We start from the raw sequence: 15,991 nt of genomic DNA, 5'->3' as shown, positions 1-15,991 counted from the left end.
CCTTTCAGGAAGAATGCCTTCTCTCCCTGCTGGTGGAAGGTACAACAGGCAGATGACCCCAAGCTGTGGAGCAGGAGGGAGCCGTGATTGAAATAATTCCCCACCCCCTCGCCCCCCCCCTTCCCAGCTAGATCATCCAGAACAGAGGAGATCATGAGCATCCATGGGAGGGGAGGGGTGGAAAAATCTGTGGCACCGAAATCCTAACCGCATCCCCTCCCCACTCTTTCTGTGCTGATTTACTAGCCTTCCTATTCCTTGTTAAAGGCTGATTGCAAAGAGTTAAACTGTTTCCATATGTCCGGTGCAAGAATAGAGTTTGTAGCCTTTGGCAACCCCTGCTGCACCCAGCTGCAGCTGTTACCTGTGTGTTCCTCGGGGCGCCCGCCTGTGCAACCGTGTGTGTGCGTGTGAGAGCGTGTAGGTGTGTGTGTGCATGTGCACTCGTGACATCTTAACCAGACCCCCCCCGTGTCGGCAAAACTGGTCTGTCCTTCTTGGGGGAGATACTAATTCAGAGCATTTTCTTTCCCCTCCTTTCTTATGCTTGGAGCTGACCACGAACCATGTCAAACAATATACAGCCGAGAAGAATGCAAATAAACTTAAGTCTGCATAGCCCAGCAATGCAGCTAGCCGCCCACTTGCAAGATACTAAACTGGTGTACACATGATACACAAAGAACGCTGGCTAGTTTCACCAATCCCTTCAGACAAAAAAAAAAAAAAAAAAAAAAGGAAAAAAACCTGATCCTTGTCTTTATATCAGTGAGGTTGGAGTTCTTGCTAATAAAGGAGCTTTTCCCATGATGCAGTGTGATAAGGATTGGCCTACATGTAGCCCAGCAAGCCACTGCTGATGTTTTCTTGATTAGGTGTCTTATCTTCCATTGAGCTGCATCTGATGAAGGTTGCTGACAGCGTAATGGCAGGGAAAGCATCAGACAGCTCCATAAAATGGCAGCTATGCTATGACATGTCAGCCAGGACCTGGTGGATGGTAAGTTGGTGTGATAACTTTTTTTTTTCCCCTCTCTGGAAGCTTTTTTTTCCTTTCTGAACTCCTCCTTCACTTGCAGTGCTCATGCTGCAAAGTTCAGAGTGTGCAAAGTTTCCAGCTCCAGCTCAGTAACTCTGCAGAGCTGCTAAACATCACAGTCAGGTAGATAGGGTTTCTCTGCTGTTGTAGTGGTATGGGCCTTCTTTTTAAAACAGCAGCAAGGACAGCATGGGATTTTTCTTTCTCCTTTTCGTTCTTCTTCCTCTCTTTTTTTTTTTCTTTCCTGTGGAATGCAAATTTTGCAGTGCTTGCCAAACTAGTTGGTGTGAGAATGTGGAGGTGGAAGCAGGAAAAAAGAAAGCAGCCTTGTCATCATGCTCTTGGCTAATTGTTCTTGAGTTGGTCTTAAAAATAGAGCAGTCTGCCTCTTTATTTTGTTTCCTCTGAATAATTATTTAGAAAGTGTATTGTATCATGTAGCAGCCTCCTAATCAGTATGTGATTGTCCCCCACGCTTCCCCTTAATTTGGAGAAGTCCTCCCTTCCAATGAATGCAGTAACTGGAGCAACTACTGATTAATATGCCGCTTGTCATAATTAAATTTAGTTAATGAGGATATGCATATTCAGTCCATTTTTTCTTTGTTTGGACAAGCATGGCTTTTTTGTTCATATTTATACAGCTGCAAATGAGGTAGAAAAAAAAAAAACCTTGCAGAGCTCAGGGAAGGGTGGGCCCTGAGAGACAAATTTTTTAATGTTGCTGGGCAAAGGAGCCCAAAACTTTATTTATTGAAAACAGTGGGGCCGGGAGCAAGTGTTTTGGGAACGAAAAGCTTTTTTCCTCAGCAGAGCTACATGAAGTTTTCTCTATATACTGATCTTGTTGCGTGTGGACAATGGTCTCTTGTATGCGACAGCCATGCCATGAAAGGGACCTTCTTCTGGCTAGCATTCCATTATGAATATTAATTTCATTCTTGGGTTGCTTTGTCTGGTTGTGTATTTTTACCCTTTTCATTCCTTCATTGATTGCCTTTGCTTGTTTGTCTGGATAGTTATTATGCTTACTGCATGGGCTGTTTTTTCACAATTAGTACAGTGCTGAGACAATAAGGCACTTTATTCTTGGGCAGTGGGTCTGGGAAGCACCAGTGGATAGCACGTCCCAGTGCCTGGACAGAAGGCAGCTTTCTGACTGTAACTGCCTTTCTACACTGCTTTGCAAGGACTTCATTATCCTTCCAAAGGTGGATGTTGATACGTGCCTTCAGTGAGGGTATCATACCTGAAGGGAGTATTTAATTTAAATTATTTGCTACTTGTGATTGTTTCTGTACTTTTTGAATACAGGGGAGGAGACTTTTTCTGTCTTTGGTACTTGTTGAAATACTGCAGTGTGAACATTCATGTAACTTTAAAAAGAACAGAGGAGGAAAATAGATGATAAAAAGCTGTTTTGTGAACATTTTTTGCTGGGAGTTTTACTGTATAGTATTCTATTTAGATTCATGTTTAGATCTTTAATCAGACTTTTTTATTGTAAGTGTGTACATTGTTGAAAAGAGCTGTTAAAGTCGCTGACAGATGTTTAGACATAGGTACTATGAAATGTTTGCATAGCAGATTTCCTTAATATTGCATATACAAAGGCTTGTTTTTTTTAAGGAGCATGTCTTAAGTTTAATAAAAGTTTCTCTAAGGATAGCTTTCAGTAAGCTGGCATTGCTTCCAAAGGGAAAAGAAAATCAATACTTTCACTCCATGTAGTATTTTATCCTGAAAGGTAATCTGTAAAATACAGGTAATGTAAATGTTCACTGTCACGGGTGTGTATTTTGTGCACGCTTTAGAAAGGGAGTTTAAAAATGCTTGGCTGTTAAGTACAGGTGAAAATCAGCTGATAATTTAGCTGTGCATTCCATTTTGCACATTTCTAATTTATAAAGTTGCAGTTCTAGAATCTAAGGTAAGCTTATATACAATGTGAATTGTTTTCTCTCGGAGAAGAAGTACCTTATGCTTCAGTGCCATAGTGCACAAAGTAGTACCACAGTTTATTATATGATTATTTCTATTAAATTCCTATCAAGAATATGCAGTATAATTAAAACCTTAAGACTTCTGAGTGAAAAAACAAGAAAGGCAGACAACTTCAGCTTATGCTTTTCCTGAAAACTTGAATTGCAAATACCTGATGGGGAACAGGGATAGTGTAAGATGGTTACTCACAGTTATAAAAAGGTTCATTAACAAACGCTGTTGTGACAGGCATCATTACAAAACTTGCTGGTTTTTTGTTACAGATGAGCTATATTACTTTATAATTATTTTGCAGCATGGATGTTCAACATCACTTTTGGTTTGAATATTCCTAAAATAATGGATTATTTTTATTTTTTTATTTAAAGTAATTACACTGAAACTGTTCTCTGGAAAACAACATTCTGTCTTTCTCTTTAAATTAAGTGGAATGAGTGTTTATTAAGTAAAGTCTGTATTATCCACCTGTGGTATTGTAGTGCTACTCCTAATTTTTCCTATCTTACTGTTTATTTCATTCAGATTATTTTATTTAGCTACAGCAATAACAAATTCATTTGATAGGGAAGAACCAAACAAACAGAAATTACACACTCTTTCCAGTGTTCTTGTGCATACAGATATATTTACTAAAACACAATAGAGTAAAAGTTTTACGGAGTATGCAATAAACAACCAAGTCCAAACAAAAGTATATTTTTAATATATTAAAGAACAGTAAATATATGGAGAATTGTTAACTGATTATCTCAGTCTTTTAGATGGTGTTAATGTGACCATTTTGCACATCATCTTATTATTTTTGCATTTAACTCTGTGGTGATGGAAGAACATAATGAGTGAATAGACAGAACCTATGTATCAAGTACTGTTCAGTACATTTTTTATTGAAAAATCTCCATTTAGAAAGTGAGGAGAAATGATGGTGAGAGTGATTGGGAGGATGATACCCATAGACACACTAGATATTTTCTGATGTCTATTAATGGCAAAGGGCTAGTTTGGGGTTACAGTCATACGGTGTTTGGGATTGACTTCACAGATTTTAAAATTCATCACTTTACAGATTGAAAAATTCAAGTCTAAGTAGCTATTTACAAAACTTTGTGGCTTTGTTATTAGGCTGCTATGTTTTTCTTGTGGGAAGGATTTCCAAATATTTACATCTCAGACACATATTGAAAGCTATTTTTTTTAATCTGTGCCAAACTGAATGTATGTCTCTTGTTGTTGGATCATTTGCATGCAAATCTGTAGAGTGTAAATCTATAGTCTAAAAAATATCTTCCTAATCTCAAAACCTTATTTTTGTACACATATATACATGCATGTGCAGTAGAGATAGACAATGAAAAATAGTCTATTCAAAACACTTTGAAAAAATTATTTAAATCAGAGGTTTGTGTTAAGAACAACACAGAGATAACTAGGAAGTTCTGATTTGTTGGGAAGACTGCACATTTACTTTTGCTTAATGGTTTGATCTTATGATCAAAAACATAAAATCGTGGAACAAAAAGTTTGTCGATACGAAGTTTATAACTTTTCTATTCTGCTCCATTCTTTTGCTTTCAGAAAGAAATATTTTTTAAAAGAGAGGTTTCTTATAGTGTTAAACTGTACTAATAGGGCATGTAATCCCAAATGGAGGTAAAAATAATAACAATTTAGATGCTGTATTTCAGCATTAGAAGAATTATTCCAATCCTAAATTGATTAGTAAAGCCATGTTTTAATGTACTTTTTGGTTTAACACAAATGTTAATCACTTTCCAAGGGAGTTGCAGTATGTCAATATTTTGCAGCAGCACATCTGTGCATTTTTCTAATTTGGATTAAAATGAGATTCATAATACAACAACTCCATCAGTTGTTCAGATGTACAGCTTGTTAATGAATCCTTTGTTCTCAATAATGACTTTTAATTAAATGATTTAGAAACAAATGTCAGTATAACTGTGGACATATTGAACATGCCGTGCTTATTCATGGACCTAGAACACAGTATCTTAATTCTATACATTTCAGGGGGAGGAGTGGGTAAAAGGAAGGATTATCTTAAGGTTGTATTCATGTGCTGTTGTTCAGTTTTCCTTACACAAAAATGCAAACAGTGTACAAAACTTACTACAACATCCTTTATTAACTATGTAATGTTTATTCTGAATAATTAGCCAACAGATGTCTTTTTTGAGACATGCTGTGTGTGCTTATGAGACATTGTAAGTATTTCATTTTTTAGTTTTTGTTCAGAACATTTACATTTCAGTCTATAATAAATATCTGGCTCAGGTACTATGTATACTTTGTATGTCTCAGAATTAGATTGTTTAAAATCAGAAAGATCTGTCTGGAGAACTGTAAAACTTGAATGCACATTTGTTTTTAATGTTTAATGGTTTTTATTATGGAACAGGGGAGTAATCTTCCTTCATCAAGGAAAAACCTGGAAGTAGCAGGGAATTTAAATGCTAACAGAATACACTAGTGTAGAATGAAGGTGCTGTTGTTCATGTTTAATACTTCTTCATTGCCAATTTAAAAAAAAGTGTCCTTTTAACCAAGAAAAAGGTATTTGTGCTTATTCACAAGCACATATTTTTCTAATTCCTCTGTGTCTTTTCCCTTTCAGTCTCTTGCATGTTAGCCATATATATCCAGTTAGATTTGCTACCGTTAGGTGTTTAGCAGTTGGAGCACCTTCTGAGTGAAACAACTTTTTCTACTTGTGCTTCATACTGGTATCCAGCAAGAACTCCACACTGGGAGTCTGACAGTTCCTCCTTTTGTCTGCTCATTCTGGCAATGTTAACAGTTTTTTTATGAAGAAAGCCATACATCAACAATATTGTAAACATATGTTTGTGTGTATGTTTGCCTGTGACTGTATGTCTCAATATGTGTGCACTGTTGTTTTAAGGCATGATCCAAAGTCCACCAAAACCAGGAGAAAGTGACTATTTAATTATAAAGCATAGTTCTACAGCATGCAAAATGCAGTTCTACTTTATATAATGTGGCTGTAATTTATACAACTGTAGTATCAAAGATGTAATTAACATTGGTGTTTCATGTACCTGGTCAATAACAGCTTTCCTTTGTAACTTTCTGGACATGTGCTATGATTGAGGAAATGCGTGTACCAAGCAAGCTATGACACCTTGCTGTAGCTGAATCTTCTGTAGGACCTACATAAATCTTATGCAACTCATAATAAAGTTGCTTTTTGTGTTCTGAAGTTACCAGTCTGTTCTTTCACTTTCCTGTTTTTTCCAGACACCTATTTTCTTTGCACCATTTTTTTTTCAATTATTATGCAAAGAAGGTCATTTTCTAGCTGGAATTTATTATGTCTCTGATGTTACTTGACAATTGTTGAGTCAAAATTCTGATGCAATAAAGCTGAGTTTTCTACACTCTCATACTGATAGATTAAAAATTCTATCAAAGCTGGAAACATATTTACTCTTTAAGATATATTTTCAGGCTCCTTTACAATCTTGAATAAAGCAACTTCAGTAAAGAAATGGAAGACCTAAAATAAAGACAGATAGGTGAAGGTTTCTGCAATTTCTTTTTACAATTTAAATTAGAAATAGAAGTTACTAATGAAAAAAAAAGGTGGGAAAGTCACTCGGTACTTGCTAGAAGTAAGAGATGGATGGCTAGGTATTAGCTACAATTGACATAGTGTGTGTCAGATTATAGAATCATGACAAAGACAGTTGAAATAAGAACTGCATTGAGAACAAATAAAATCTTCTCTTTCAAACCTATAAACCCAGTATGATTAGAAAGTAACTCTTGTCATCTTTATGAACTGCAATTAACAACTTCACCACTCTGTGCAGTTATACAGTGATACCATTAACTACCTTAAAAAATTTTACTACAGATATTCAGAATTCTAAACAAAAACATCCAATCAAATATTTTAACAGATCTTTTAGCTTGCAATGTCATCTAAACGTTTAAGTTCTTCTGTCTTTGCACTAGCATGCACGTGCAATCATAGATCTATTTTGTTAAGCAGAGGTTCAGTGTCAAATTTCAAATCTCAAATTGGTACCATGAAATGTCAATTTCTCAAAGATACTCAATACTGATGGGGAAGATTTTCTCTGTAGCATCCTTTAAATGATTCGCTTCTCAAGGAATCTCAACAAATATGGCCTTCCAGTGGAAGTGAACTGAATTCTCTGTAAGTCAGGGAAAGACTGTACACAGAGAGGTTAGACTAGGTGTAGATTTTCCCAATGCTCAAGAAAATGTGACATAATGGTTTTGATTTCTTCCATATAATAAAAAATTTTGATTTCTTCCATGTAATAAATTTGATCTAATAAAGTTATGTGGGCTTCCATTTAGGGCAAGCCATCTGTAAAAGAAAGCTGTTATGAAAACATATTGGTCTTGAGAAATGTGGATACAATATAGCAGATATGTTCCCCTTAAAAACAGATAGAAGAGCAAACTGAATCATTTAATACTGAGCTTTTAAACTAAACCAGTTTAATGTTTGAAATTCTTCATCTTCATATTGTGGCACTGCCAAGTTGTCCTATTTAACCAGTCATATTCCATTTGCTCTGGCAGACTTGTGTGTGTTTGCTCTACCTTTTTCAGGTTTTGAGGAGCTTTGCTTTTATAACAACTTTAAAATGACCTGTTAGCCACAAAAGGATACTCTACAAGAGTCTTTCACTGGAAATAACTAACTATGCTGATTCTGTATAGGAAGGTATCACTGTGCTAACTCAGAGTAAAAGATATCGTAATTTCAGAAACCACCCTAGAAGGGTGATGAGGTTTTTATTTGTCAGAACATCTCTGCAGACCAACTCTGATGTTTCTTAAGCAGAGCTTACTGCCTCAGCTTCCCAGCCACAATATTGTTCCTTGAACATGTGTTTGCAAATCAGGGATTTCTTGGTTGCATCTTTGAGGATACTGGGGGGATGGTGTTGTTGTTTGTTCGTTTGTCTGCTGCCCAAAATAGTGCTATGGTTTCTTATTTCATCAGACAGTCTTCTCCGTGGCTTTAACAGAAGTGTAGGGCCCTGTCGCACTCAGAAAGAATACAGTCCACGTAAGTCTGCATAAACACACTGTGAGGTTATTTGGCCTGCCAATCAAATTTATTTTGGAGTGCATTGTCATGGGCTTAATATTAGAAGAAGGTATTAAATGGATCTGACATGAAGACTGACATCTATCCATCCAACACCCATGGCAGATGCAGCAGCAGCAACGCTGGCTTCCACTTTACACCTGGGCTTGAACGCCAGGTCTACAGGGGTATAGCACTGTCCTAGAGCCCCAAAAAATTTCTGTCCTTGGTACTGATAATTAGCAAGTTCAATTAGCAGGTCAGGACTCATGAGGCAGAATCTAAACTCAGCTAGACATTTGCTTCATTTGAATTATTATTAAAGTCTTCAGCAGCCATTTCAGTTGATTCCCACCAGCAGCACCATGATGCTGGTGTGCTTTTCACTTTAATCCTATCAGTGATGCATCTGACTCTAATTTCATGTTGTGACTTGTCATAAAAATCTGTTCTTTTCAACCAAACTAATTATGAACCTAGAAATGATTCCAGAGGGGAAAACATGATGAGTTTCATCTAAGGCTGAGACTGCCTTAGATAAGGAATATTTGTTAATGAGAGAAGGGAGAAGTCCTTTTATTCTTGCTCAGGTAAATTACGTTATGGTTAATGCTGCTGCCCAAATAATTGGTGCAAAATCTTACATTAGAACAAAGTGCATGTGTTAATAGCAAAGACATGTCAGCTCTGAATTACTAAAAGTTAATGTAGTACAGTGATCTTCAGACCACTTCATCCAAATGTGTTTTTTCATTTTTCATTGTGCTACTAGAATTGTCTCAAGGTATCTCACTGACAAGTGATAGAGCAAAATATAATTAATTGTTAGTGTTCTTTCACTAATCAATAAGCAAACTGATGTATCACTGAAGGAATTTCTACACTGTGTAGCATATAACCATTCAGATTTTCAGGCCATCTAATTGCCTTATCAATGTCTCTTACCCCAGCAGAAATTGTAGGAGGTTTTAAACTCTGAAACATCTTATTTATTCTTGGAGTGAATAATTTCATTTACATGGTATAACGCCTGGTATTTTTGATACGGCATTTGTAAATCTCTATATTTCAAATGATACTGACATGTAATTAGAAGTTTCCTAGTATCTAATGTGAAGATTGTCCCCTCCTTGAATAATTTTAGTGACTATTTTAATTTTCTGTATATACTGTCAACAGCAAAAAAATGTCCATACAGAAGTACCAAATGTGACAAATATAGAGGGGAAAATAGTCACCTATATTAGCTCTTAGGCAGCTTTCCAAGTAGGCCTGATTTCATCTTGCTCCAGTGTAAACTGCTGCATTTAATAAGACTCAGTGAAGACAGAACTGCAGCTCACCTGTTTCAGACAAAGGTATCCTAACAAATATTTTTTTCCAAAGCATTTTGGAAGTCACTCAGACTTTTCCTTAAACTCTCAAATGAGTTTTTTAATATGATAGCCTTAGTAACATTTGTTGTAGTCTTCACATGCAGATATTTTTAGATTTATTTCATTTTGTCAGCATATAAAACCAGATTTAGAGTGGTCTTTTTCTGCAGTAGTTTGCAGTAAGAAACTTGAAAGAGTACAGAAGAAAATCTGGAACATGCATTACTGGCTATAAACAGAAAATATATTTGTGAGTTTAAAGTTTGAGGGTTTTCTACTTCATATGTTGTTGCTAAAATTAATTAAAACTAGTTAAACTGACCATTTGAAGGTAGTGAAAGGGAGGTAGCGTTCTGGACAATATTCAAGTAGGGTTTCTGAATAAATTCCACAACAGCGGCAGTGCCCATCTGTGCACGTTTATATACATCTGATGCTCTGGGCAGTCCAAGAGGGAGTTTTAATATTAGCATAGGGTTTGACACAAGGGAAGAAGTTGTGCTGAATTATTTTGCTGCTCCTTGGTGTTGTCATTCAAGACGTGGATGGTGATTTACATGCCCTTTACTGTCCTGCACTCTACAGATTGATCCACAATTAACTTGTTACTTGTAATCAGGAGGTCTTGATACACAATGATGAATGTATCAGAGCCTTTGTTTTCCTATCAGCGTCTTACATTTTTGCCAACAATAATGAGCTGTCACGGTGTGAGTTCTGGAGATGAGATTAGTGCATGGAAGAATGACTAAACCTGTACACTAGGAGCATAATTAAATCAGTCAGAACATAATAACAAGCATGTTACAGCAGTTTGACACAAAACAGGGACAAACTTGAACAGACTGCTAAATTGCGTACGACACAAAACTGTGCTTCATTGTTAACACTTGAAAGATTAGCAGTCTTGGTGGTACCGTGTTGATTATTGCCCAACTTTGCATAGCTTGGTTTCCCTGCATGTGCCTTTAACGCAGGCTATGAAGCATAAGCCCAATACTCTGTTTTCCAAACACGATGCTTTTTGACGGCACACTGTTTATATCAGAGCAGTGAGAACTGCAACAACATAGTTTTGGAAATAGTCTTGAAGTGTAACGTCAAGCAGGTATGGCTCTAAGGTACGTAATCTGCTTCTGTAGGAGGAGAGGCAAAGCTGGGTGACTGATACCTCTCTAAAAAAACCCACTCAGGTTTCTCCTGCATTCCAGGCAGCAGTGGAAGAGAGAAATTTGAGGTTAGCAGTGAGCCCCAGAGTCGTGATGGCTTTGTAATGGAAAAAATTCAGTTACATGAAATATTAGACCTGTCTCTCTGCCTTAGCTCTCGTCAATCTATTTAGGGATAGTCAAGAAAAAAAAAAGAAACTTCTCAACAGATGCCTGGCTGCCTGGGTACAGAGAGGAAAACCATAATTTGTCTGTAATCCCTAATGCAAACAGTTGTTCATTAAGAAACAAAACTAATGTAATCTTGATGATTTGCTTGGATTTCTACTCTATCATGGCATTTTGTGCAGCTGGCAGGCTAATGTAATTTTACTTAGAAACACAAAGCAATCTGGTACTCAGACAACACCACATAGATTTAGGTAAATTTGGGGCTCAGATTAGCATAATACTAACTAATCATGAATATCATTTGCATTAATTAGAGTATTGGGGAAAGATTGTTTTTAAATGGAAGAAAATTGAAAGAAAGATTAAGGGCAAGGGTTTACAAACCTAGTTCTGCTTTATGCAAGAATATAACAGATGATTTCTGCTATAATGCCTAATATTTTCATGTACAAGTATTAATTAGAGTATCAGCGAAAGATTGTTTGTAATTGGAAGAAAACTGAAAGAGAGATTAAGGGCATAGTTTATGAATCTGCTTTTGCTTGATGCCAGTATGTAGCAGATGATTTCTCCTATAATGTCAGAGAGTTTAATCTGTAAAGTATAGGGTGGCTAATACATTTCACAGTAGAGACTCTACAAGGATTTTTTTCCAAATTAGGTTTATTTCACACTAAAAGAAAACTACATGTTTTATGAATATGTCCATGATATTGTTAACAAAATTAAACTAGTTGGGTAGAAAAAAATTACCTTTGGAGACATATGCTGTGGTCTAAAATGTGATTGACCCTCAGTGTTTTAGCATTTGATTTAGCTGATTCTTTAATAATTACAGTATGTTGAGGTTATCTGAGAGCTTTCCTTAAAAAAAAAAAGAGTTTGAGTAGCTATGCTTTAGATTATGTAACAAATACATTCTAGGATGTTCTGTATTTTAAAGCTGTGATCCAGATATGCAATACCCCTCTTCCCTACAATGCTCTGGCCACTGAAGGCTTTGAGAGCAGATTTTATGGCTATTTTAAATATCACATTAAGAGAACATTTACCAGGTATGCCTTAGCCTACAAATATTTTCAAGACTTCCCTGTATGCTAACTATTACTATTTATTACTGCAATATAGTACTGTAGTATTACTATGGTATACAATTTCTCCAGTAGCACCAAAGACGTCTTGGTTAGACAGTGCAATTTCAAAATAATGCCTTGTTGTCAGTGAAGTTAAAGTAAAACTGATTTTACTGTGTGTAGTACCAGGTCTAATTTGGAAGAGTGGAGGGATATTATATAGTGGGCAGTGTTTTGTGTATCCCTCACATACATTGCCTGTTCTTATAGGGTCGATAATTATGACATCTGTTCATTTGGTGACATAATCCAAAATTGAAATTAATCTTGCCTCTGACTAGACTCTTGAACTTCTGTTTCATTTGAGTCTTTTTATGTCATCAGGCATTGAAAAATGGTTATTGATACGCTATCACACTTCTCTCTCCTAGGGGAAAATGTGTTTGCATACATACTGTGTGTGCAAAGAGGGAAGGATGAAAAACAGGCACAAGTCATTGTGTTGTGGAGGTAGGAAGGAAATAATTCTGGTCTTTCTTAAAACAGCCTGTGAGGCTTTTCAGTGCTTCTATACTAGGGGCTGAAAAGACTTTATGCTTCTGTCAGTGATTTGAACTTCTGCATAGAGGTGTTCTGTAAGATAGAAATGTGAGGTCAACAACAGCAGCCTAGCACTTTGAGAGTGCTTTTAGCCTTCTCAGGTGTCAGGCCATAAGATAGCATCAAAGCAGAGCAACCTTCAGTGTGATGTGACTATGAAAAGCAGTGAAATGAGTTTAGTATGGTCTCATGATGCTGAGAAAGTGTTCAGGCTACATTCTGAAAACATTTTCATGTTTTCAAGGCTGCTGCTTCTCAAGCTTAAATAGCATGCACTGCTGTAGGTTAATTTTGCCTTCCAAACACTGCTTCATGAGAAATCCAACATGTCAGCCTACTCAATCGTTTGTGGATGTGTTTGTAAGTATTGCAGAGTGCTCAGACATTTAGTAGCTGGAGACCTTTTTTTTCCCTTTTTGCACACAAAGCCTACCTTGATATTGCTGGCCTTTAAATGAATCTTCCTTTGCATGATGATCTATCACATTACAGATATTGGATGATGTCTGGTGAAATTCAATACATAAATATTTCCCAAAAGCTTAACTAAATAAAGAAAGGATAGGTGTGTTTAATAATGTCATATAGCAGTAGGGCTTGTATTTGACAATCTCCCTCTTCCTGCAGACAGCCCAGACATACTGATTTTCAAAGTACTGTAGTGATGAGGGCAAATATTCAAGAAAGTATCCCTTTCAACAGAAAGAAGGATCAAGACGCTATCATTTAAGGAAAGGAATGGTTGAGTACATCTCCTAAGGTCTTTGACTGAAAAGAGAGAATATAATTCTGTCATCAGAGAAAACAAAGACAGGAATCCACAGTTTTAAGTACACCTATAGAATATTGCCCTAAGTAGTCACGATAGGAATATCCACAGTACGCATGGCAACGTAGTGTAAAAGGCTTTAAACATAATCAAGCTATTTCTGTATAAGAAGCAGATTAATTTATCATGTAGTGATCTCTCTCTCTCCTACTAATGTTTCTTAGACTAACTTCTGTGGAGTGTATCTCTCTGCCCAATGTTGCAGTGTGTGATACAGATGCACTCCATGGCTGAAGCACAAGAATATACCCTCTAGCCAAGAAATCTGGGCACTACTGCTAAATCCATTAGCAGTCCTACTTTGTGCTGAATCCTCCTGCCAGGCAGGAAAAATGTCATGAAACATCTTTCCTTAACCACGAATAAATGCACACAGAACAGAAATTATGAAAGCTTCCCCACCTAACAAAATTACATAAAGCAGCTGAGGAAGGAGAGGCACAGGAACTCTGAGTTCCTCAAGTACCCCAAAAAGAACAAGATAGGAAATTTGATTTAAGCGATCTTTAATGTCGATGTTCTGTGAATGAAACTGCATGATAAGAAACACTGGACCCCTTATGCCAACCCTTACACTGAATAGAAAGGTCATTTGCTCTAAAAAAGGAAAGCTCCAAAAGCACTCCAAGGTGGTGGTCTTATCAGACCTATACCCCTATATTTGATTTTGACTGTGCTGAGTAGACATGAGAACAACACTGGAAAATATAGTGGTTAACAACCGTGAAATGTTTACTTCATGAGAAGTATTAGTATACAGATTTTGCAAGTAGTTTACAGTCCAAGGTTGTGGATTGTAAATCGGTTTTCCTATCTAAGTTTCCCAAAATTCAAGTATTTTCTACTTCACATTGGTGAAAATTAGTCATTTTTCCATTTTTCTTTACTTACTCCTTAGGACAGGAAAGGGGGAGGGAGAAAGAGCAGAGAGGCAGAGAGAAGATAGCTCACAGATGGATGGACAGTAACTTATATGTTAGGATTACAGCCAGGAAAACATAGGACAAGTACTAAATTCCCTGGTCTGCCATTTCCCATACCTGAAATAGGTAAACAGTCAGTGATTTCAGTGTTTTGTGGGGTTTTTTTGGTTTTTTTTTCCCTGCAAAAGTGCAAGGGTTTTAAGTGGGATCAGAGACTCCCAAGTTGTTTACCAAGTGGAACAAAGAATGAAATGTAAGAGATATACCTTTCATCTAAGTGAAGGAGAACAAAGACTGGAAATGGGGTTTCTCATGCTGGTGATGTTCTCGAGCTATCAAGCTGCTGCTGCTCCTGCTTTTCTTCCCCACCCCCTTCCCTCCTTATTTAATGAAAAATTATATTCTGCATCTATTTCTGTTATGGCTGTTAATTTTCTATTGAAAGTTTTGATTTTGATTTATTGGCCTTTTTGAGAAAAAAACTGCTTCAGCAAGAATTCCAAGCCAGCTCAAATCCATTCTTGGATGAGTAGTTTGTGAAGTCTTTCATCACTGACTTAATGTTTAAAATGAAAGTATTTACATAAGTTGAACAGAGTTCTCACCTTTAAAAATGTCTTAGCTGGTCACAGCCAGATCTGAAAATATTTGTGAATACATAGCACATTTTTAAAGAAGTTGAATTCTTCCTATCCTAGTGTCTAAGAATAGTGGATAAAAAGCAGTAAGAGATGAGGTCAGACAACCACAAGCAACTTTGAAAAAGCATTTTAGGAAGTTACAGCTCCTCACCTGGAAGTTGTATCCTCAGTTTTGATGCAGGAATGGTTTCGATGTGTGTGCTCTTTTTGGCAATGCAGTACATTTTGTTGCTTTACTCCAAGCCACTTTTGGAGTGAAACTGGAGTTAATGTATCCTAATACAGTGTTTTGAACTAGTGCTTAATTCACTGTGCTTAACACACTGGTATATTCAGTCCTCTTTTGAATGCTATTGGGCTTGGCTCTCTCCAAATGTAAGTTTAATATAACAACTGCTTGAAAAAAATAACAAATCTTGTGTGAAAAAATCAAGGTGAAGGAACATTTTGAGGAAGGGGTAATATTTATGACCTTACTTTCCAGGAGCTCTCAGGTTTGCTCATTTTATTCTCAAGATATAATTGAGAATAATCCATGCCTATAAATCAACATGCTAGGTGAATCCCACAGTAATAATCTGATAATATCAATCATTGCAGCTCCTACAACTTTACCTGAAGCCAGGCCAGACACAAAACTGTGCCAAAGCATTGCTTTGACTCCTTCACAGCAACACATAGGGAGGGATTTTTCTGGTGGAAGGAGCTTCCTATGGTACAGACATCCACATCCGAGCAAGTGGCCAGGCTCCCTGTATAGTTAATAGCTGCTTGATCAGTGGAGTTTAGGGAGACATTTCTCTCTTTAGCAGAGACCTGAAGCAGACTAGCTGAATAGGCCTTGTCTCGCCTGCAGTTTAACTGGTTAAGGAGTTGTCCTTTCGCTCTGTCGAGCTACCATCATTTTAAATGTCATTTCATATCATTTTTGTTGGCTATCTGGAAAGAAATTGCATGGTAACTCTGCTAAAATTTCCTCAGAAATCTCTAAGTATCTTTAGATTAATGTCACTTTTCTTCTGCCTGTTAATATATTCTTAAGAAATTGACTTACTG

The 15,991-nt window shown here is 36.8% G+C and overlaps 1 protein-coding gene across 3 annotated transcripts in view; it reads left to right on the top strand.

Annotated features, from left to right (window-relative positions):
- Positions 1-904: 904 nt before the first annotated feature.
- Positions 905-15,991, top strand: part of NFIB (nuclear factor I B) — a 279,776-nt gene continuing 264,689 nt past the window's right edge. For all 3 annotated transcript variants that reach the window (XM_074812233.1, XM_074812230.1, XM_074812229.1), the window contains exon 1: positions 905-1,000. In XM_074812233.1, coding sequence (XP_074668334.1) covers positions 905-1,000 — 96 coding nt within the window. The remainder of the gene's footprint in view (positions 1,001-15,991) is intronic.

This window comes from Strix aluco, chromosome Z (assembly GCF_031877795.1).
Source record: "Strix aluco isolate bStrAlu1 chromosome Z, bStrAlu1.hap1, whole genome shotgun sequence".
NCBI classification, from domain to species: domain Eukaryota; kingdom Metazoa; phylum Chordata; class Aves; order Strigiformes; family Strigidae; genus Strix; species Strix aluco.
This window is presented reverse-complemented; position numbering and strand designations above follow the sequence as displayed.